This window comes from Morone saxatilis, unplaced genomic scaffold (assembly GCF_004916995.1).
Source record: "Morone saxatilis isolate NCDOM2014 unplaced genomic scaffold, NCSU_SB_2.0 Contig23, whole genome shotgun sequence".
NCBI lineage: Eukaryota > Metazoa > Chordata > Actinopteri > Moronidae > Morone > Morone saxatilis.
In genome coordinates, this window is record NW_023339796.1 from 10,528,438 (window position 1) to 10,551,636 (window position 23,199).

Sequence of the window (23,199 nt, forward strand, 5' to 3'; positions counted from 1 at the left end):
TTTTTTTTTTTTTTTTTTATACAATAGATCAGGAGATTGCCATTCCTATTGTGGCATAATATTTCTCAAACCACCAGGCTGAAGTATGTGTGAGTTATGCACCACATGGTGAAACAGGGTAGAAGAATAGCTAGAGAGAGAGATCAATTACAGTGAAGGATCTTGTCAGGCGGTTAGGGGGCTTAAATTAATCTGTGAAGTGCTGAGAGGCGACATATGTGTCATCAGACAGGGACCTTACATTAAACTGATGATGGACTTAATTACCTGACTGCAGTCACCTTACCCCTTAGAGCCAGGATAAGTGTCCTGTGTGAAGTGGGGAAACAAGGAGCTTGACCCGACTTCACGTTGTGTTAGAGGCTCTGGTTGCGCCCGAGCAGCAGTCTGGATTAGGTTATAATCTTTAACTTCTGGATATTCAGGAGGGGTTGCCAGGGGGAAATCTGATTCTTGACCTGTGCTGTTGAAGAGGGGGTTGGCGTTAATGTCTCAATGGCGGCTGTGTACTCCTGAACTCTGGCCTCTTGTCAACACGTCTGTTTGTTTTCCTGCCGTCCCCTGGAATCTCCCTAGCACCATAACTCGACACCCAAAGGGGGCTCCAAGTTTGTGTCTGTTTGCTGAACAACCGAAACCTCAATTAGGAGTATGTTAGAGGAGATATGAAATACTTGAAACTTTAATGAGTTCCCCATGCATGCAAACTGCCTTCTCAACTGTTCACGTTCTGATGTATGTAAATGTAATTAACAACTGAATTATCATAATTACCCTCCTTGTCTCAAAAGAGGCTCAGGGAAAGGAGGAAAGTGGCCATCACAGAGCATTTTCATTGAAGGGTTTAATGTGCTCTCTCAGCTACTGTAATGCCTCGGTAAACATAAATGCCACATAGGCTTAGTGTTGCTACTTGCTGCAAGAACAGTGCATTTAATCAAGGAACCCAACAGAACATAGTTGTTGATTTCACTCATTATTCTAAGTACTCGTTTCCTGCCACTGTTTTGTTATTGGGATCCAATCAGAAATGCGTCCTTGCAGCAGAACTTGCCACTTTGGATCATTAAGTGTGTTTTATGGGAACATTTCGAGATGTTGTGAGCTCAAGAAGGAGAGAGGAGGCATCTCAAGATGCGTCGGCCGCAGCAGCACGTCGGGCTTTTTTGAATGGCACTTGAAAATAATTGGTTCTTGTTTATTAGGTTTTTTTTTCAGATCTACACCTTTAACTTCTTTACTGTGTAGCTATTAGGATTTATCGCTGCCCATGATATGGCGTTGAATTAAACAACCTATTCTGCAGGGTAATCTAATGGTGCTGAAATAATGTCTCTCTCTGAAACTGAGGGGCACTTGAGGCGTAAAGGAAATTAATTGTGCCCATTAAGATTCATCGACCACAGAGTGAAGTTACCTCGAACACCAAACCCAGTGTATTTCTCTCCTTTGTAGAACTCATGTAACACAATGAGCGTCTGTGTCCTTTTCTGTCAGAAGCGTCAACCTTGGCTGTAATGCTCATCCTAGAGAGACGCTGAAGTGTCGGCAGGATTAGAGGGTTTATATTAAGGGAGTTTGACCAAAGTGATCAAAGCAGAAAATAATTGACCTTAGCAACTTGTCGTTGTTTCTGTTACCTTGTGTAAAGTGTTTGAAACACTGCAGGTTTCTTAATTCTGGCCCTGGTTGCAGTGATTAGCCAAGATCATTCCCCATATTGATCTTTTAGCATATTGTTCCAAACAATTCACATGCATTTAAAGAAAATGTCTATGCTCTGCTAATGCATTGTGAACACAAAACAGCAATGATCAATACTTGGAGAGTCCACCTCCTCAGAGGTCTCCCTAAAAGAGGTGCATGCCAATAAAAAGCACACCTAAGTGCCTGCTGTTACAAAACTTAGAGGGACACTGGTAATGTATTCTCTGTGATGTGCAAAGCCTTTAACTGATTTCAGTCCAATGAATTCAAAAAAAAACATTCAGAGGAGCCAGTAATTGCTGAGAGCATTTCAAACTAACGAGGAGAGAAAGGAGAAAATTAATTTGTCTTTGAGGTAGCATTGATCTGAGGCCTTAAAGACGAGAGGCATAAAATTAATGGCTTTGTCCGAAAGGCTTTGCCACTCAGTGTAATCTGGTAGCAGTGAGAACAAGTGGGCTTTGCGCTGAATTGAAATGTCAAGAAAACACTATTTCATATCCTGCATGCAACACGATTGATACCTATCATCACAAAGCTGATGTGTTTTTTTCATTTTTGCTCAGCCATTTTGTGGCTTAACCTAGCTGTGCACCTTACTGCTCTTTGGTGGGCTTTTATATCCCTGAATGACGCCTCCAGGTGAGTCTTCAAGACTGAGGACATTTATAGATGTATCATGCACTAAGCCTGTGTTCCAGCCTCTGAAGCATCATGTTCGGCAACAGAAATAGAGGCCGTAGTGAAAGAGTCAGGAGATTTGCGAGCTCTAATTATTCTGCTTCTTGCTCTGTATCGACGCAGGTGAAATTATGGATGGGAATTGTTTAAGTGGACATTGTAGCCATAGACAGCAGAGAGTTTTGGAGTGTTTATGCTCTGAGTGTATTTCTGTCTGCACATATATCGTCCTGTCTGCATGCTTGTGTCTTTATTGTGAGCTGCTCTGCCACCTTCCTCTGACTCAGACTGTGCAGTTGTGACTGCGCTATGTGTGCTGCTCCACAGTGCTCAGTTTCAGGCCTCATAAATTACCCTACACAGACACAGGATATGTCCGGCAGAGCTTTTTCTGTCTGCTGCTCTTTAAAGAACAAGTGCCAAATATGCAGTGAGCCTCGCAACAACTTCTCAATGGCTTGAATTTTTTTTTTTTTTTTTCATTTAGCAGAAATAATGACATATTCCACAGCATTGGATAAGAAACTGCACATGATTTGTCCTGTGACCCTTTACCTTCCACGCCAAGCTGTGTGCTCCCGTCATGTATGCCTGAATGAAGCAGAACAGCACGAGTGCATATAAACAGCCTAATGTAAAATTCATGTCTTGTGGGATTTGTTTCTCTGTCGTTAATTACCAGCACAGGCTCTAGGTAAAGAGGCAAAAAGACCAACTGTAGCTCTTACACAGTTCTTATCCTCTGAGACAGTCTTGTTATTGAGTGGAGCTAAAAAAACACAACGAATAAAAACACTGATACATAAAGACCCACACACGGAGTCATACCATGTCTTACTCATTATGGTACGTTGGGAATCATTAGCGTGGCAACATGCCTGTTGGTTTGGTTCAAAGCAAAAGTTTTGACATTTTGGAAAAAAAAGTTTATTCGCTTTCTGGAGGAGAGTTAAATTTCTGTACAGTGAATATGAGGCTACCACCAGCAGCCGGTTAGCTTTAGCTTAGCACAAAGCCAGGAAAACAGGGGAAACAGTCACTAATTAACAGCGTTGTGCATTATGGGATGGTTGCACAGCAGACATTTTGGCATGTCATAGAAGCAAACTCACAGGTGTATTAATGATTGCTGCCTTACCATTGTTCATACTGGCTCACTGTAAATGTTACTGGGACCATTAATGAGCCGTTCTCACTGTTATTAAATCTTACATTTTTTCTGCTATGACAGGTCAAAATGTCTGCTGTGCAACCAGTCCATTGAATCTTACTGGAGTGTCAGAGATTACAGTTTGAAATTAATCCATCAATAATTTCATTACAGTTACTAATCCCAGTAACCCTCCTTTACAATATGGGCTCGGCTTGATGGTGTTTAACTGGGGGTTTGGTGGAGGGATGGTTAGGTTGGTCTCTGTGCATCCAGTGGAGATACTGTTGATGTGTTACTGAGAACTCTCAGTAACATCAAAGTTGTCTAATTTGCATGTTGTGAGCTTTAGCTGGCTCCCACATCTGCACTGGTAATCCTACATTCAAGAATAAGCTGGTTTTGTTTGAGGGTATGTGAACCATGCTGGCTCACTGTATGCAGTCACTAGGGCTAATGTTAAGCTCGCTGTTGATAGTTGATAAATACCTCCAAACCATAGGTTGGTTGTTTATTAAACCACAATGTCTTGTTTTCTTTTTCTGCATGTGTTAAATACAGAATATATGGCATGTAGGTGTGGAGGATTGGGTGTTTGTAATGAGTAATTGATTAAACATTTTCAAGTAACTTGCTCAACACTGCAATTACATCTTGTTTGTTTAATCGGTACAAAAGCTGAAGTGTAACAAAGACAAGTTGCTGTTTTACCGGGGGTTACGTGCCAGACGTTGTCTTGGCTCTGAGCAGTTTCTGAGAATCCAGAATACAGGTAGTTACTGTGCCGGGCCAAAAATCTGCCACATAACCCACCATAAAAAAGCTAATTGTCATTTTTACACTTTATTTATTTGCACAGATGTTAGTTAGTGAGCTTTAGACGTGCTGATATTTTGATTTTGTTAAAGCTCCTTCCCCTTGTTTCCATTCTTTATGCTATGCTAAGCTGCTCAGATGCATTTCGCTGCTGGATAGAGCATTTTATTTACCATTGCGTATATTTCTCATGCTCCTTTCTTGTTCTTGTTGGAAAGGAAAGTATAATACCACATCTGTCACACGTGTTTTCCTTCTTGGATTGACATTAGGGAGTTTGATCCCTGCTAATTAAAAACAGGGTCCTCAGCTCATCTTCTAGCAGTATGCAGCTGAATAAGGTGCTTCTCGGTTCGAGGACAGCAAACGTCCGAGGGGGAAAAAAAGCGTCTGGAGCACACGGATTGATTTGCAGCCTTTTAATAGTCCAAACAAACCCTGCTAATGTAGGGATCATTTTTAACTGAGCCTATTCGATATTTCCTTTCAACTATATGTGCCTATGTGTTATTGTACTGGGAGGATTAGCCTTGTAAGTGATTCATCATCAAAAATTAAACCACTTAAAACAGCTTGATTTGGCTGTGAGTTGACATTGCTCTTCCCTAATAGCAGGTATTAGGCGGCTTATGATCCATTTATCCTGCCGTTTGTATGGACAGGTAGATAGTTTTTATTGCTCTGACTGTACGTGTGTAATTTGAGATAAAAATGTTCTTTTAATGCTACAGTATAAGCTGCAACAGCAAGGACAAACAGAGTATCTAGGCCTCGGATCATCTGATTATGGTTTAACATTTTTTGTCATTTTCCTCGCAGATACGTAAATGACTCTAGGGGGCTATAAAGTGATAAAACTAATTCTGTTTCATCTCTGATGCCTTGATTGATGATCTTGCATAATGGGTTTCCTTCCTTTTAGCTCTGTTTTAATTTACACACTCTGTTTAGACTCTGGTGACAGCCATTTTTCAAGTGTTCAGTCTCGAGCTCTTCCATTATTTACAAGAGGTATTATTCAGCATATGGCAACAGTATGCCTTTGGTGTCAGATTGCCCATAAAGAGTGACTTCATTGCCTCTTGGGAGAAATGGTATCTAATTGGTGCAGCCCTCTCTTGGTTGAGTGCTATCAGAGGACACAGAGCTCTTACTGGACGAGAATTTGCTCTTCGCAATCAAAAGAAAATTGTAGCGTGCCTGGTGCAGAGACATCAAAATAAGCCCACAAATGCATCGACATCTGACAAGCACATTGCTTGATGTAGTATTAGATATGTTATATATTTAATGTTCTTGATGTTCTTCACAATCACACTCTGATTACCCAAGACATGCTGACAGAAAACATCCACAAAGATTGTATCTTGTCTTTGATTAAAAAAATCACTCGGTCGACTTCTGAGTGCCCCTCCTAATTAAAGCGATATGATTTTATGATTTTGCCTTTAAGAGCGAGAGTAACAATGACCAAGTGTCTCATAGAATAAACTCAGAACTATTTTTTAATTGTGATGGAAAAAGCTAATTTGGTGTTTTTTTTCATACACTACAATATAATGTCATGTTCCTAGGGTTATTTCTATTGGATTTTGTGCGTGATTGAAATGATTATGGCTTCAATTATTTTCATTATAGATTAATCTGCCAAATATTCATTAATTATATTGTTATAATTATACTTGTAATAGTGAAAAAATACCCATCACAGTATCCCAGAAACCCAATGTGATGTCCTCAACAACAACAGTCCAAAATCCAAACATTAAATTTACAAAAAGAGAAAGGCAGAAGATCCTCACCTTATTGTTAAGGCTAGAACCAAAGAATATTTGGTATTTTTGCTTGAAAAATGACTTAAATGATCAATTGATTATCAGAATTATTCATTTTCTGTCCAAGTAATTGGTTACTCTGTTAAAAGTTTCAGCTTAAAGAGGAATGCCACTTCATTTTATATTCTTATATGATTGAAGCTTCTTACACATGTAGGCCTACAAAAATGTAGGCCTACATGTGTGAGAGTGTGAGAGCTGCAATGATTTGGTGATTTATCAAATAGTCAATCAACAGAAAATTATTTGGTAACAATTTGGATAAATGCTTAATCGTTAAAAGAACTGCTTCTTACTATTTATATACGGTTTTACACTGTTGGCTCAACAAAACAGTCAATTTTGAAACTATGGTGGGATTTTGTGACATGTTTGAGACTAAATGATTAATCAAGAAAACTATTGTTTGTATTGTATTTGTACAGCACATTTAAATTAACCAGAGTTGACCAAAGTGCTGATTATTATTTCATCATAATGAAAATAGTTATTTGCTGCAGCTGTAACAGGTAGATGTAAAGAACTATATTTTTCTTTATCTTGCACTTCATATTCTCAGTTGCTGTCCCTTAATTGATTCAATCATTAATGATAAGACACGCTATTAAAAAGCATTTGCCAAGATGACAAAGAAAATTAAAAAAAAAACAAAGGCCAAGACCGAACAAAATATTTCTTGATCCTGTATGATAATGAGTGCTGAAATGTGGGAGGAATAGGGCTTTGGACTCTTGAGTTGTCCCAATATGATCTCAGGAGCAGGTTAATCAGGTGATGCAAGCATGCTGTTACAGGCAAATGCATATTAGGGGCTTATATCAGCCTGTGGAAAAGCAGAAGTTTGCTCAGGTATGGAGAGGTTTAATATTCTGAAACCCAATTACACTTGCCCTAGTATTGCATTATATGCGTATATTGAATCAACAGAGTCAGCCTATGAATCATCTCACTTTTCCTAAGTCAATAAAAAATCTTCACTGGCAAGACATAATATATTTGAGACACCTTTTTTTTTCTTTCGAATGCGGCATTGTTATACTATTATGTAATATAGTAAATACAAACTTTTCTAAAAAAGTTAAAAAAGAAGACTCTGGCCACTCCGGACATTGCTAATGATCTCAGCCAGGCCCTTTTTCTTGAACTGTCCCTGCAATTTTTGCCCATTTTTGCCAATTTTTGTCATTCTTAACCTGTTTCCTTGGAGAAATTCTGAACACCTTCATAGCTGAGGGTGCTAACTGGCTCATGCTAACCGCATTTGTCAGCTGTTACTTTTGCAACCATGCTGGCCTGGCCAACCTGTGAACGTCTGGGTGACAGACACACAATGACTGAATGAGTGTAAGGTAATTAGCCAGGGCTTCTGCCAGGTGAAAAGGTCACTGAGTAAAATGTCACAATTCAGCCTCACTGTAGGTTGGTTTGGATTTAATTTTTTTATAGTGTGCATCACAGAAACACTTTTTCCTCCCTGCTGTGGCCTTCTGACCACATCGCTAGATATCAGCTTTGTAATAAACTCAGATATTTTACTGGAATAAAAAAAAAAAGATCCCCTGACTGGCTGATTAGTGTGAAACATGAAATGCGGGCTTTGTCACCATTCTCTCTCAGGAAATGGAGATGTGTGTCTGATGATGGAGTGTCAGATAGCATGATATTGCATTTTCCCAGAAGCACCCAGGGAACCTGAAGACAACACTATAGTGCCTTTCACAACGGCAGACCTCATTGTGGGAAGCTGCTTTTATCTCAAATACAATCAGGTGGTTGTGGATAAAAATGTATGATCATTCATGCAGGAGACGAGTGTATCCATGTAGTCACACGTGCACACACGCACACACAAACATGCACTGTGTTTTCTTTTTTATTCATTGGCTATTCATACTGTATAAAATTTATAGATTTCCTATTTCTGCTCTCATTTCCTAGTTATCTTCGGGCACTCTGCAGCAGATATCCATCTGAGTGCACGCAGTAGTCTTACGCAGGAACACACCTGAGCAATGGAGCAAACACAAGCGCAGTTGCACACGTGCATGAGCACATTCACACACAGATTTGCTTCGCAGGGTAGGCGTGGATTGAATACAGTGGAATCACATTATTGCTGATGTATGGTTTTTGCTTGGAGCAGTGCAGTTCTCCTTCCGCACACAAGCTTTATCAAAGTGGGAGAGATGAACTAGGCAGAAAAAAAGTAAAATGCAGGCAGGCTTTGTCTTCATTGTTGACATTTAATCAGCCCAAGGTACTGACTCTGTTGGAGGAAATCACTGCTATGTCAAAGGACGCCACCACCAGTGCTTGTCTTATTTATGGGTTTAAGTAAACTAAAAATAGCAAGAGATAGATGTTGTGATGTGTTGGCAGGTTTGCCTTGATTTTGTTTATTGAAGGAGCAGAAAAGAGATGGATTTACGGGTGAAAGCTGCATGAAGCTTTTTATTTCTAGGAATTATGGGAAGCTGTAACTGTAGCAATACCAACAAGCCACAGGACTCAAAACAGTTGCAGTTCCCCCACTGCTGGACACGACGGGAGTTCAAGGCAAGGACATTTATGACTCGATCTCTAATAGTTTCACTCTTCTCTCATTCTAGTGCCAACAATTGAAGATTTCTCCGTCTTGCCGTCCATTCCCAAGACCACCTCAGTAGTCACCACCACGGTTGTGTCCACTGGGAAGGGGCAGGGCGACACCACCGTAGCAGGAGCAGATCCCAGAGATGGGAGGGACCCGTTTGAAGACAATCGTGGTTTGGGTACAGCAGAGCCCACCGTCCCTGAGCTGCCACCGACTCCCAGACGCTTCTGTGAGGCCACCAGGAGGAGAGCCATCGACTGGCCCCAGACCCACACTGGAAACACTGTGGACAGGCCCTGCCCCAAAGGGACCAGAGGTAAGCCCACCGTCTGATGGTGTTTGACACATACTGATGGCATGTTGTAACTTCAAGTAAAACGAAATGTTCTTTATATTTACACTGTATTCTATACATAATTGTACATTTTCTTTAATCTTTTTCCACCCACTGTTCTGCCTGTAGGATAGCACTATATATAGAACATTCATGGAGTGCTAATACTTAATTAAATTTAAACATTTAATATGTAGCCTAGATAGATTAGACTATTTTATCTAATTGTGGTATTTTTATACGCCATGTCATAAAAAATACTACAATGTACGGTACGATTACACAGGAGTTAATACTGGGGGTTTCCACATTGTTGGAAATTTGGTTACGGGTATTTGCTTTCGTTGATAATTTTAGACAGGAAGATTGATACCGCTTTCGTGTGTGTACGTCGGGAGCTTAGCTTAGCACAAAGACTGGAAACAGTGGTAAACAGCTAGCTTAAAAGTCCATTTGTTTTCATGGATGTATCCGTTGTAACTATTTCTTACAATGTTTTTATTAGTGAACTTTAGAGGAGGTGCTAGTAGGTGGGCTTTTCCCCCTGCTCCCACTCTTTATGCTATGCTAAGCTAATTGCTCCTGTTTTTGAAGAAGTCATACTATGCCTTGACACCATATCCACCTCAGACGCTGAATTAAAAAACAGCATCTGTGGTGCAAAGTTATAATCAGCGTCATCTATCTTACAGTAACGGCTGTTTCCATGGTGAAAAATGTAATTAGGTCTGATGCTAACTCGTCAGTACGTTGCAGGTTAATAAGTTAACATTATTTATACATTCTTCACAAACTATCACTAAACCAGTTAATTTGTAGTTTTTATATATAATATATTGTCATAAACACAAACTAAAACAGAAATACCAACACTTTAATCAGTGACCATGATTACTATAACAGTCAGATGACCAGCTGATCCCAGAGCTGTGTGGGAGAAACTATCTAATTAGTGCTGCTATGTAAATAGCTGCCGATGTTTGTAAATGACAGTCTCTCATTTTCTTCCAGCAATGGCCGTCTTTCACACTTTACATTTATGAAACTGCTGCTCAGATATTTGCTCCAGTGTAGGTGGAAGATGGTCCGAAGTGGCATATTTCACAATGCAACATATTACCACTTCTTTTGTCAACAGGAATATATGGTCAATAGTATTTGATTGTATTAGCATGTACATGTGTATATTCTTTTTTTCATCTTGTGTAAGTGCAGCTATTTTTAATCATCTTGATTATTCACTGCTGAACACTGTAGGGGGTAAACAGGTATAGTGTTTCCATCAATAATCAAGTATTTCAAAGAGAGTCTTAGAATCACACTTTAAGCATACAAATGATCAGAAACAAAGCTTCAAAGATCCTGACAAAATATGTGAAAATAGCCCTGTTACTTAAGCTGAGCTTATATAAGTGTTAATGTGCTATTTTCATCATTGCTTCTATATATCAAGTCTGTGACATTTTAGCTAGGGGGCATGTCAAATTTGAAACTATAATCGAGCATGATTAGAGCCTTTCATATCGCTGAAAATAGGTAACACAACTATATTTTAATATAATGCCATAATGTACATTATTCCTGTTTGTAGGTAATTTTGTTTTTGCAATAAGAGTGCACTGAAAAAACAAACATGCTGTTGCCCACTCCCTCCTAACAGAAACAAATTAATACGATGAACAATTATATAAAAAGTTATAAAATAGAAAACTCTACCAAAGTTCAGTCTCTACTAATTGTCTTAATTACATTCAGACAGTATATCCACATTTAAAATCACTTCTCAAAGCGTACGAAGTCAACGGTGAGGGCAACATCGTGCTGATGGCAGTTATACCAGTTGACAATGATACTCACACAGGAATCTCTCACAAGTTACCTTAACACACCATCACAGAGACTGACAGAACTGTCAAAATATAAAGCAGGGCTATTGGAGGATGAAAGCAGAAAAGAGACAATGTTTTGACTGTGGAGGTGAAAAGGGAATGAGTCTTGGATGTCATGTTGTCGCCTTTGTCAGTGAAGAGATATTCATTAGGAGTTATCTTGCATTTTATTTAGACATGCATAGTATAGAAGCATATAAAATGTTTAAAGTTTTGAAATGTTTACAGATAATAACAAACCAGAGTCCATTGTTTTTTTCTGTCAGTTTTGTCCGAGCTATGTAGGAACCTGATAGTGTTTTAGTATTTCATTTTGTTTTGTTCGTGCAGACTGCACAAAGCTTGAAGGCTTTCAAATTGTTTTGAAATGGTTGTTCCTGCCGAACAGTTAGTTTCCTGCACCAGAGAGTCTGTATGAATGAAGGATCAGCAGGAGAAACTGTATTTGAGCAAGGTTTTGGCTTCCCTCCAACTGTTGTGTTTATTCTGTGGTACTGCAGGCATCGCCTCCTTCCTGTGCACTGTGGCAGGGACCTGGTGCTCCAAAGGCCCGGACCTCAGCAACTGCACCTCCCACTGGGTGACTCAAGTGGCACAAAAGGTAAAACAGGAATGTGTCAATTAGAAAATATAGCAGCAAACAAACATTTTACACAGCTAAAATCAAACATCTAGTGGCAGTGTTTGACCTTTTTGCTTGCTTGGTCTATTTTTATTTTTACAGCAGCAGCGAACTGGTCATGGATATATATCATGAAAATACTCCATATACGACAAGTGTAGCTAAAATACAGAATGGTAGCAGAAAGAAATGAGCTATCTAAAACATCAAGAGTAAATGCCAAGTTCTGCAGTCAGTTACAGAGAATCAAAGAGCCTGAGCTTCTTTCTTCACTGAATCTTGTGCTTTGATGTTCAACAGTCATGCAGGTAGAAATCTAATGTAGACGCAGAGATAACAGTTTCAGTAGCCTGAACGGACCATAATGCAAGGCTTTTTTCTCCTTCTGCATGCAGCAGGTTCAGACAGGGTGCTGGCAGTGGGCATTTTGGGAAATATAGACATGACTAACAGAAGAACTGTGTCCTAATTCCATATTACTAATGTAATTAGGACATTCATTATACGCAGGTTTGGGAAAAGTCCCATTTTCTCAAAATGCACTGTACATATAGAAGGTACTCGCAGATGCAAAACATTTAAATACATTGTAGCTGGTGGTGAGACAGTTTCAGAATGATCTTAGAAAAAACTGAAATAATTATTTAATCTTATGCTGCCATGTTGGTACAATGGGGAAAATGTGTTATTCCAATTTGTGCAGAATGTTCAGGCCTTCTTCCAACATGGTTACACCTAATCTAGCCTTGTTGTGACACAGGAGAAATAGGAACCATAGTCAGCTATTTTTATTTTTTTATAAATTTGCTAATTAACAAGTGAAACCAGATACCAAAAGTGTATAATTGGCTGAATTTTTTATAATATTATTTATAAAACTGATGTTGAATTTTTTTTTTATGTAATTGCCACACTTCTGTAGTTCTTCTCACCAAGTGGGAGATATTACAGCTGTCAGAAATTTCTTGTATCTCTGACTCTGAATTACACCTTGGAGGCTGAATGGTATGAATGTTTTTCCCACTTTGCCTCTTGTAATTACGGTCTGTATGATAAGACATTAGCTGCATTAGCTTTCTCTTTGTGAACTTTAATTGGCAGTGGAATTCCAAAGTCGTTTTTTAATTGATGTCTGTGCATGTATTGCTTCATTTCCTCTTAGTACAAAATGGAAAAGTACATTGATTTGTTGTACACTAACTGCAAAGGCATCACACCATGAACATTAGTATATACTGTATAAAAGTATTATGTAGAATGGAATTGGGTCACAGCTCACTCAAGGCAGGTTGGGTGCACCAAAAAAAGTAGAACACCTAAACATTATTGCAGAGTTTTGCTTTTTCTTTCTCTTCATAATGCTTATGTGTTGCAATTACGCTGTTATTCTCCCTGCTTGACATGCAGTCCCTGTGTTTACATGCAATAGATCATGACTCTGAGGTGTAAGTGGAATGCATTATTTCAGCTTCACATTGCAGAACCATCTCGGGCCTGCTTCGCTGACGCTTCACTGACACCCACGTTTTCTTCGTTGCTGTTTTTAGATTCGAAGTGGCGAAAACGCTGCTAATTTAGCCAATGAGCTGGCACGCCACACACAGGGCCCGGTGTTTGCCGGGGACGTCAGCTCCTCAGTACGCCTGATGGAGCAGCTCGTGGATATCCTGGATGCTCAGCTGCAGGAGCTCAGGCCCAGCGAGAAAGACTCAGCTGGACGCAGCTTCAACAAGGTACTGTGAAAATTTCTGTCTGACCTAAAGTTTGTCCCCTTTTTGGCCCAACTCTGTCAGCATGACTCAGGACATTCATTAGCAGGACACCTACCAATACACACAAACACATGCACTCACTTATATGCACACACACACACAGACACACACACACACAAATACACAGACTGAGGTGAGGGGGCTAGGGAGGCAGGTCTGGCCCTGAGGGGAAGCTCATTCCTCTACAGCTCCCTGGTAATTACTGACTTTGGAAACACCGGCTCACCTGGCAGTTCTACCTTAAAGGAGCTAATGGCCATGAGCCCCCCACCAACACAAAGAATAACTCTTCATTGCTGACAAGTGTGGAACACTCCCCTGGAGTTTCTGCAGGCACCTGGCGGGAAAAGAGTAGGCCTAAGACGTACCTACATCTCTCAGCGGCTGGCAGTCCCATGGAGAGATGACTGACAGTCTGAAAAATTACATCGTTATTCAGACTTTCTTGACAGCAGTTGCTCTGTAAACAAAGTGATTTGCACCAAAATGACGCCCGTCGTTTGTGCCCTAATGTTCAGACAGCTATATTGCAATTATCGCATTTGAAGATAAGAGCTAACAGGTTTCTCACTGCAGCGCTGATAGCGTTGCACTGAGTCACATCAGAACAACAACACCGTGCGATTGGCTGATTACAAGCGACAATGACTGAAGTTTAAGGACCATAAAAGTGATATTTCAAGTTGTATTGTCTTACTAGAAATCACATACACTTTTCATCACAGCTTACTATTCTGCTGTGTTTTTGATTATATGATTAATTTTGATCTACTCATCCAATCAGCCATTGGTTTCCATTCATTTCTCAATTATATGAAAATCTATTAGCAGACTTGCTTGAGTTGTGGAATCCTTCATAGTGAACACTGAGTCTGCATACATTTTTTGTCAAGTTGCATTTTTGCTGCTTACTAATGCAGTTTAATTGTTTGACTTTTTGTTATTGCTGCTTTCAAGTGGTTATTTTAAATTTTAGTTTAGTTTAAATGTATTTTTTATTTTAAAACAACAAAACTTACCTACCTACCTATCTGCAGTCTTTTTTGTGCACATGGGTAACTAAAAAGCTGATTAGAAACCCAGTTACCTATATACATGACCAACAAATCAGTTTTTTTCAAACCTGGAAATCAGGTTTGTCCTGATTCTCCTGCCCTGATTATGGAAACTGTCTTTCTCGTTTACATGACCGAGAAATCAGGTCACTGCAGAAAGCTGCAACTGTATATGTATGTAAATGCACATACAACTGGAGCAAGTTTGAAGAGTCTGCCAAAGGATTTTCGTGCCATACAGAAGTAAATGAAAGCCAATGGGTGCTTACAATGAAAGGAAAAATCCATCTGGAAATTCAAAACTACACAGCATGCATTAGAAAATGAACAGCAAAATACGTGATTTGTATTCAAGAAGTTAACATATACAAAAACCCTGGTATGGTCCTTAGAAGTTCAGTGCAGCCCCTTCCCATAAATCAGAGTAAATGGTGGTGTCCATGGGAGCAATCATGTCTCAGCTGAAGAAAAACTTTGGTTTCCTGTGTGCGTTTCCAAGAGGTATTTATGATGTGGAGGCTGTAATCTGGATACAAAGAACATTTTATCTCTTTGTTTTCCACTTCTGTGTGAGAGCTACAGTATGTGATTTTCTCCAGTTCGACTCAATTAGGAGGAGAAGGCGACTTATTTAATGCCAAGAGACCAACAAAGGGTTTTTTAAAAAGAGCTAGTGCGATATTATTCTCTCCATACCATGAAATACAAATGACCTCATCCCACATTGTTTATCTTCTCAATGTATTTTAAAGCATCACTAATGGGGAGCATCAGGATCTAGTCTCAGCACTTTTTTCTCTACGCTGCTGTGCATTTCTCATCTCTTCCCCTCCCTATTATGTGATCCATATTCATATTTAGAATTCACACCACACAACACCGTGTTCCCACAGCATTCAGAGCTGTTGCATCACTTTAAGGTTATAGTTCATGGACCTGTGCCTTTTCTTCTTTTCATAAGTTCTGTAATTTATGGTAAGTGGCATGATTTAATGCTTCCTGTTTTCTTACGATCTGTCTTTTGTGCTTGATCCTCTTGTTGTGTGGAAAAGCTTCAAAAAAGAGAGAAGACATGCAGGGCGTATATGAAGGTATATAACTACCACTGTAGGTTTTCCATGTTGCTTTTTTATCCCTGATCCCTAACGCCTGACCAGCAGCATGCGGCACTGTCTGTCTCTATGTCCTTGATTGTCTTGTTACAATATGTGTCTGGTGACCTGCTTGTATCAGATATGGCTGCTTCCTCTTCTGTCCATCTGAGGATGCCACCGTCAATATCACTCCGTCTTTGTCCCGTATTCCCTCCACCGTGTGCTATCCCTCGTACATCTTTCTTTCATTTGTCTCCTTCTTTTCTCCCCCCCCACTCGTTCTCTCTCTCTTCATCTCACTTGTCAGCTTTTCATACGTTGTGTGAATAATTGCCTTCCCACGGTCGTAATTGCACCTCCCTGTCAGCTAGAAGTGTGATCAAAGTGGCAGTGTGCTCAATTTTCACTTGCTTACATTGTACAATTTCTAGTCTTCCTTGTCCCTTAGCAAAAAAAAACAACCCTCCCCTCCCGCTGCAGTTGTGTTTTATCTGTGATATTAATTTCTGAGCCCATTAATATGTTTGTGTTCCATTCTGATTTTTCGGTCTCTCCCACAGATGTTTTGCTATTCATGTGCTGTGGCAGGATTTATTTCCTTGAGAAGGTTCTGCTGAAAGACAAGGGCATGGTGTAAACACTCAGAGGAGATGCCTTGCATGGCGCAATACAAAAGATCTGATTTTGTATGTCTCGGTGGCTCAGAGACCTCCCTATAAGTGTGGGTTGTTTTTACTTGAGGTCTCATTTTACTGAGAGAAAAGAGGGATGCATTTCCCTCAACCGATTTTGAAATGTGGTTTTAGAGGTGCCCGCAGCATGAGTATAGATGGCGATGTCCGCCAGTCTGTCAGTAGACCACTTTGGTTTAGGCTGAAATTTGTTGGGTGGATTGCGATGAGATTTTGTTTTTCGTTGTGCCCAGAAGATGAATCCCAATTACTTTTCCTTTACCACCATTTTTGGTTTTAAACGAGTACTCTGCCAATAACATGTTTTAAAAAACAAAATCTAAATCAGTGCAGCAGGACCATAAATATCATCGTATTCATTCCATGCATTCTTCTTCCTTGTCAAAACCTGGTGCCTACTTTACCCACAAAGCAAATCTACTCACATTTCAGAGTAGAAGCTAATACAGCGTCAAGCTGCAAGTCTACAAAGTTCTGGTGGTAACTAAGCTCACTTCTCTCGAAAACCATACCGATGTTTTTTTTCATTTCCAAACTTGTAGTCTTCAGCCCCAGATAGGGGCTTTTGCGTTTTTTTGTGAGTGTCATGGGCCACCATAGTTTCTTCTGCATGCTTGAAACAGGAGGGTGAGGCGAGGGGGTTGTAATTTGCAACTTTACCGCTAGATGTCGCTAAATTCTACACACTGGTCCTTTTAAGATAAGGAAGGAAGGGAATTCTTGTGAGATTGCTCAAACGTTCAGAGCTTGCATGGCTGCTAGCTTGCTTTTGCGTCGCCGCTGTAGCTTTTGAGGTCGGCGCTGTTTAAGTGTTGCTGAGCTCCCGCCACGTGATTCTTTTCTCTAGCTATAACGAGCCATGGGGGCTCCCCTGGTAGCACCCCTGTGATTTGTAAAGTGACCTCCACCCAAGCGAGAATTAAAGAGGATTCAATCAGAACACAGATCCTTCCTGTGCTACACAAATTAGAGACAGACAACTTTTTTTCCCCCCCTTTTGGATTTCATGGATCCTTTGAGGATGGCTCACTAGGGGGGTGGACCATTTAGTGTCTGTCTGGTTGTAATGGCTCCGACCCTGTAATAGCCACTACTCTCTCTCACAAGCAGACGCACACATACACACACTTAACTCCCATCATAGTCACAGCTCGCAGGCTTCTAGTTGGCTGCAAGGTCAGGGCCACAGAGATTGATTTCTATGCTTCGACCTGAGATACAAAGACATGCTGAGAGCCCTGTGTCTGGATGCAGTCATCAATGCTGTGGTTAATATGAGCTCAGTGGTTAAATGTTGCGGTTAATCATATATTGGTGCAGACTTTGGTTGATCCCTTTTTCTTGTTATTCCAGGCAAATGGATAATCCTGTCTGTGGTCAATTAGTGTTTTGGATAATCACAGCTGTGACTAATTAGTATAGTGAGCAAGGGCTTGTTGTGGTTAATTACCGTTATTGTGGTGGGCCTTGCTGTGGTTAATGGCACCTATGGTTAAATTGTCACTCTGATTTATCACACCAAAGGTTGCTCTGGATTCTGAATCCAGGATTTCTAGTAAGTTAGTGATGTTGTGGTTGATTGTGTCAAGCAGGAGTGATGAACTCACCCTCGCCAGGGTCAAAGGAAACTCTTGTTTTATCAACATATGATACTTGTGTGGGTTTTGTGGAATGTTTTGCTTCCTTACTGCTTATCAGAAAGCAGGAAATGAAAGGATTGCTATTGAAAACAAGCAGAAATTTCCCCCAGTGTTGACTCAGACTGCCACTCTGGACATGGATTTCATGATAATGCCCATTTTCCTCCAGGAGAATAGTATTCAAGGCCATTATGGGCAGATCCTGTTAGGGAAATAGGACTATTGTTCATGATAATTGTTCTTTTGGAAAATTGCTCCTTAAAACCAGGAATTTAGAATTGTGGACAGCTTCATTCAGTGAAGGGAAAGAAAACATTTGGATTGTATTTCTTTTTCCCTCGTAGCGTTTCTACATTATTCAGTAAAGGAATTGGTCCAACAGAGGCTTCTTCAGATTAGGCATTTTTTTTGGAAACAGAATATTCAATAATACATACTACATTTTTAATAATCATTATTATTTTAGTTACCCTTGACTTCCTTGAACCCTTGTGGCTTCAGTCAGAGTGATCTTGATATTTGAGTTTCAGTCGTTGTTGTTGCTGTCACTGTTGGCCATGCATGCCCTTTTTATCATTTGCTGCCCAGTCCCCACTCATTGTTATTAAACTGAAGTTATGATGGGGGGGGAACAGCAAGCTGACATTTCACTTGTCTCCATGGATACAGGCAATTGTGGACACTGTTGACAACCTCCTGAGGCCAGAAGCCCTCAAATCCTGGAAAGACATGAATTCCACAGAACAAAGTCACGCCGCCACAATGCTACTGGATACACTGGAGGAAGGGGCCTTTGTCCTTGCAGAAAATCTGATCGAGCCAGCAATTGTAAAAGTGCCTGCAGAGAATATCAGTAAGTTGCTCTCCAATAACTGTAAGACAAATGAAACTGTATGTACACATCTGTCACTTGCAATTTATGATGCTCATGGTTGTTTTTCTTTCTGACTGTGCACCACCTCTCAGTAAAATTGTTTTAAACTAAGTGGTAACATTTTCTTCAGGGGGATTTTTTTTTTTACTATTCCTCAAGGAGAATCTCATTTTAAAAACATCTTGCTGACGTCACAATAAAAGACTTGACTGCAAAAACACAAGCAAATGTGTCCTCAGAGGCAGTTTATTAGCAACATGATCTCATTCATTTAAGTCACCTTTGTGCAGTGAACTGTCATATTTCTACTCGTAGCTCTTAGTCGCTATGGTTATGGTCTCCGACTCACCCTTTTTGTCTTTATACCTCACTGATTTTTAATCTTTTTCTTGTGTAGAGAAGTCACCTCATTGAATGTGCGCTGCAAGATGAACTGTCCAGACCTCTGGGGGAAAACAAAGAAACCAATTGAATGGCATTGTTCCATTCACACAGCACTCTATCTGTTCTCTGCAAGCCTTTCCCATTAAGTGGTAGTTAGCTAAGCTGATAAGGACTAGTTGCTCTCTCTCTAATATAAGCACTGATTAATACATTGTGTAATATGCTGTATATTGGCTACTTAATCACCGGATTGAGGCAGTTTATATGAGCTTGTCAAGCTTTTGCTTATCTGTGCAATATAGATAATCTTCCAGTGGAGAAACATAAATACAGCCATATAAAGAACCCCACAACCTCTGAGAACAGCTTACCTGACCTCCTGCGAAGAGTTAAACAAAATGTGAAAATGATTGTTGCTCCTAATTAGCAGTTTGCCGAAGCCCAAGTGGTACCTTCAGGCGAGCATCAAGGGTAAGGCGAGGGGAAAGGGAGGGAGAGCAAGAAGAGAGCTAAAAAAACCAGACAGAGGAGGAGAGCAACCACAGAACAATTCCTCATCTCCGTCTGTCAGAAGCCATCTATCTGAGGAAGTGAGGCCGTTTCTGATGGGAGGGAGTGTGCTGATACGTGTGTCCTCCTGACCCTTCAGTAATTTCACACATCAAAGGGAGCACCACCCGGCAGCTGGCATACCGGGGAGAGGGGCTGCAGGAATTTGGAGGATTTTCAGAGATTTGCTCGTCGAGCCCAGAGTTATCTGAATCCACAGGGGGAAAAAAAAGTAAAAGTAAAAGCTCAATGATATTTTTGATCCTATGAATATTTGACATTCATGCTGCAGTAGGCTGTGTGCTTGCATTTGCTCATCCTCTATCGCCGCCCTTGTTGTTATTTTTTCTTTTGCTCTTGCCTCGGAGGCTTTCACAATGCCAGCTAACAGCTTAGTGACATGGTTTTTTTTAAGTAAATGACACTCTACGGGGTCTTGCCAATAAGATTTGATTCTGTTACGGGCACAATGAACCTCGAGTATTTACACATTCCCCTGCTGGGCCTCAACCGTAGAGCTCTACTAAACAACATGTTGCCTATGAGTAATATGTTTCTCCCTTTCTGTCACTCTCTCTCTCTCCTCCATCATCTCCTTCCATCTCTCAGTGTTGGATGTGTATGTGTTAAGCACTGATGGCCAGGTGCAAGACTTCAGGTTTCCTCAGACAAGCAAGGGTGGAGCGTCCCTTCAGCTTTCCTCCAACACGGTCAAAGTCAACAGCAAAAATGGTGAGACAAATATAATTGCTGCTGAAGCATTGCATCATGGTTAAGTTTGAGTTTTTTTTGTTTTTTTTTACCTCTTTGAGTTAGAAGTAAAATCTGTTTTGCTTTCTTACCAAGAGTTAGAAGAGAACATCGATACCACTCTCATATCTGTAACTATAGAGCTAAAGGCGAGAGGTGATTAGCTAAGCTTAGCATAAAGACTGGGAGTAAAGGGAAACAACTAGCATGTTTCTGTCCAAAGTTCAAATATACGCCTACCAACAGCTCTTAAGCCTGCTAATTAACACAATGTATTTGTTTGCTATAAAGCAACAAGTTGTTCTTTTAAGGGAGCTCCTGGAATAATTGGGAACAACAGTTTTTGTGGCTTAGAATTAAGATCACAACTTTCCCTCAAGATTCTGGTGCATGTCATTAAAATTTGTCTAAAAATCTTGTTTTAACCATTTGCATCCATCCATGAGCTTTGGTAGAAAAACACCTATTACAGCTATCCCCTTCAGCAAATAACAACTTATTAATAATTCTATGGACATGAGCAGCAATGAGTTGCACATAGTGAGAGCGGTATCATCTTCTCATCTAACTCTTAGCCAGAAAGGAAGCGTTTCTCCCATTATATGAAACGATCCATTTATGGTTTGGTACATTTATTCAACATCAATGAATAAATATATCTCTATTCAGTGAAGAGATCATTTGTACTTTGCTATAGTGATTTATGCTCCCTGTGTATGCCTAATGTTTTATTATTGCCGGTTGCAGGTGTAGCCAAGCTGGTGTTTGTGCTCTACAAACACCTGGGTCAGTTCCTCAGCACCGAGAACGCCACACTGAGGGGAATGGGGGACCTGAACAAACGCAACCTCTCCCTTACCGTCAACTCCCACATCCTGTCAGCTTCGATAACCAAGGAGTCCAGCCGTGTGTTTGTGGCCGACCCGGTGATCTTCACACTGGAGCACCTGGATGTAAGCCTCCTCCGAGACTCCCCCAGATAACACTACAGAACTGGGTTGTTAAAATACTAAAATCGCTGCACAGCATTTTGCAATGAAGGGCAAATGCAGCGCTTTGACGTATCATTGTTGTAGAATAACTGCTGGGAGTTAAGAGACAGTATCTATACTATGCTAGTGTGTCATTGTTGGTGATTAGCACTCAAGTTTTCTTCTGTGACGTGTTTTTCCTTGTGCTTGAAAGCTGCCATAGTAACCCCTCTCACATCTCAACTTATCAAGTTTCAGTTTTACTTATTTGTTTGGATCTCCTTCATCCCTTTTCTTTAAAAAGGTAAATTGGATAATTGGATCATTGCAGATGTTAAAAGCGTAAAACAAGCACATATAACCACAGTCCACACACGAGGTACATTGACTGTCTGTTTCTTACAGTTATGAAATATACAAGGTGTGTTTGTGTACAATCATGCATATTGCAGCGTGTGTTCATATATGTTTAATCATTTTTTCTCTCTGTGTTTGTGTTTTGTAGAAGGAGCACTACTACAATCCCAACTGTTCCTTCTGGAATTATTCAGAGCGGAGCATGATGGGATACTGGTCCACTCAGGGCTGTAAACTGCTGGAAACCAACAAGAGCCACACCACTTGCTCCTGTAGTCACTTGACCAACTTCGCCATCCTCATGGCTCACCGGGGAAATGTGGTAAGTGGCCCTCTCCATGTGGTTTGCACGAGCTATTTTTCTGTCTCACTTAGTTGCTCTTCCGTCTCGCTGATAGATTTGTGCACACACGGCAAGAACAAGACTGGCATTTCAGTGGAGATAATTAGATTATTGCTGGAGGAGAAGGTAAGGGGCGGGGGGGGGGGAGAGGTGGAGAAAAGGAAGGCCGGGGCTGGTCCTTTAAAAGAGCCGAGAATTGTGGGATTCAGGGATAGGAGGGTGCGCGACCTGACCCAGTCTATCAGAAGGTTAATTTATATTTTACCTATATTGGTCCGCTGTCTAATATTCCTGTTAGTCACGGTATGTTCCTAGGAATTAATGGGAAACAGCTATAAACCTCAGTCTTTTACTTATGTTTCCACCTCTTCGTTCTCTCTTGAAGTGGTGTAGGATCCATTTGGTCGCAAAATGCAATTACAATCCAATTACATGATAAATAGCATGTGTAGCAAGGACCTAGCCAGTAATAAATGTGGAGGATAAGTCTGTGGTTCATTTAATAACACGTCCCAACTCATGAACTCTGTCCCTGTCATCTGTCTTAACCTCAACCTTAACCACAGCTTGAAACCACAGCCCCGAGGCTGGGCTTAGCCTCACACCAATTCCCCACACATCACCTCAACTGCAACTTCTGCCCTCAATAAAATTACAAATATCACAGGAAGAATTGCCTCACTTTCAGGCCACCATGTCCTTGAGAGAGATTTTGTATGGTCAAGTCTGCTATTTTCACATTTGCCTGGTGCCCATCTTGAAACGTGCTTAGTTTTAGATTTTCTGAAACACAGTGTGATTTGACCTCAAAAAGAGAACCCACATGTGAACGTCACATCACACAGTCGCTGTTCTTTGTGGCAGTTTTTTAACTGATGTCACTTTCTGCAACATGGGCCCCATAATGTGATCTAAGCATGTTCAGTTTGAGTGCTGAATGTCATCAGCTACCATCAAGTTAAAGGATAGATTCACTAATTTATGTCTAAAGACAATATTCACAAACCCACGTGCATATTGAATCAGTTTTTACTTGCTTTGATTTTATTTTATTTAAAAAAACTATTCCTCCACTGCAGCTCAACAGGGAA

General features: G+C 40.5%; 1 protein-coding gene across 3 annotated transcripts in view; it reads left to right on the forward strand.

Annotated features, from left to right (window-relative positions):
* LOC118335100 (adhesion G protein-coupled receptor L2-like) overlaps positions 1-23,199 on the forward strand; it is an 84,556-nt gene that overhangs the window by 44,987 nt on the left and 16,370 nt on the right. For 2 of the 3 annotated variants that reach the window (XM_035671296.1, XM_035671297.1), the window contains exons 6-12: positions 8,799-9,098; positions 11,506-11,606; positions 13,175-13,360; positions 18,550-18,733; positions 20,297-20,419; positions 21,185-21,390; positions 21,914-22,087. In XM_035671296.1, the coding sequence (XP_035527189.1) occupies positions 8,799-9,098; positions 11,506-11,606; positions 13,175-13,360; positions 18,550-18,733; positions 20,297-20,419; positions 21,185-21,390; positions 21,914-22,087 (1,274 nt within the window). Of the gene's footprint in view, positions 1-8,798; positions 9,099-11,505; positions 11,607-13,174; positions 13,361-15,506; positions 15,546-18,549; positions 18,734-20,296; positions 20,420-21,184; positions 21,391-21,913; positions 22,088-23,199 lie in introns of all 3 variants that reach the window. The other variant, XM_035671298.1, reaches the window with a different exon arrangement.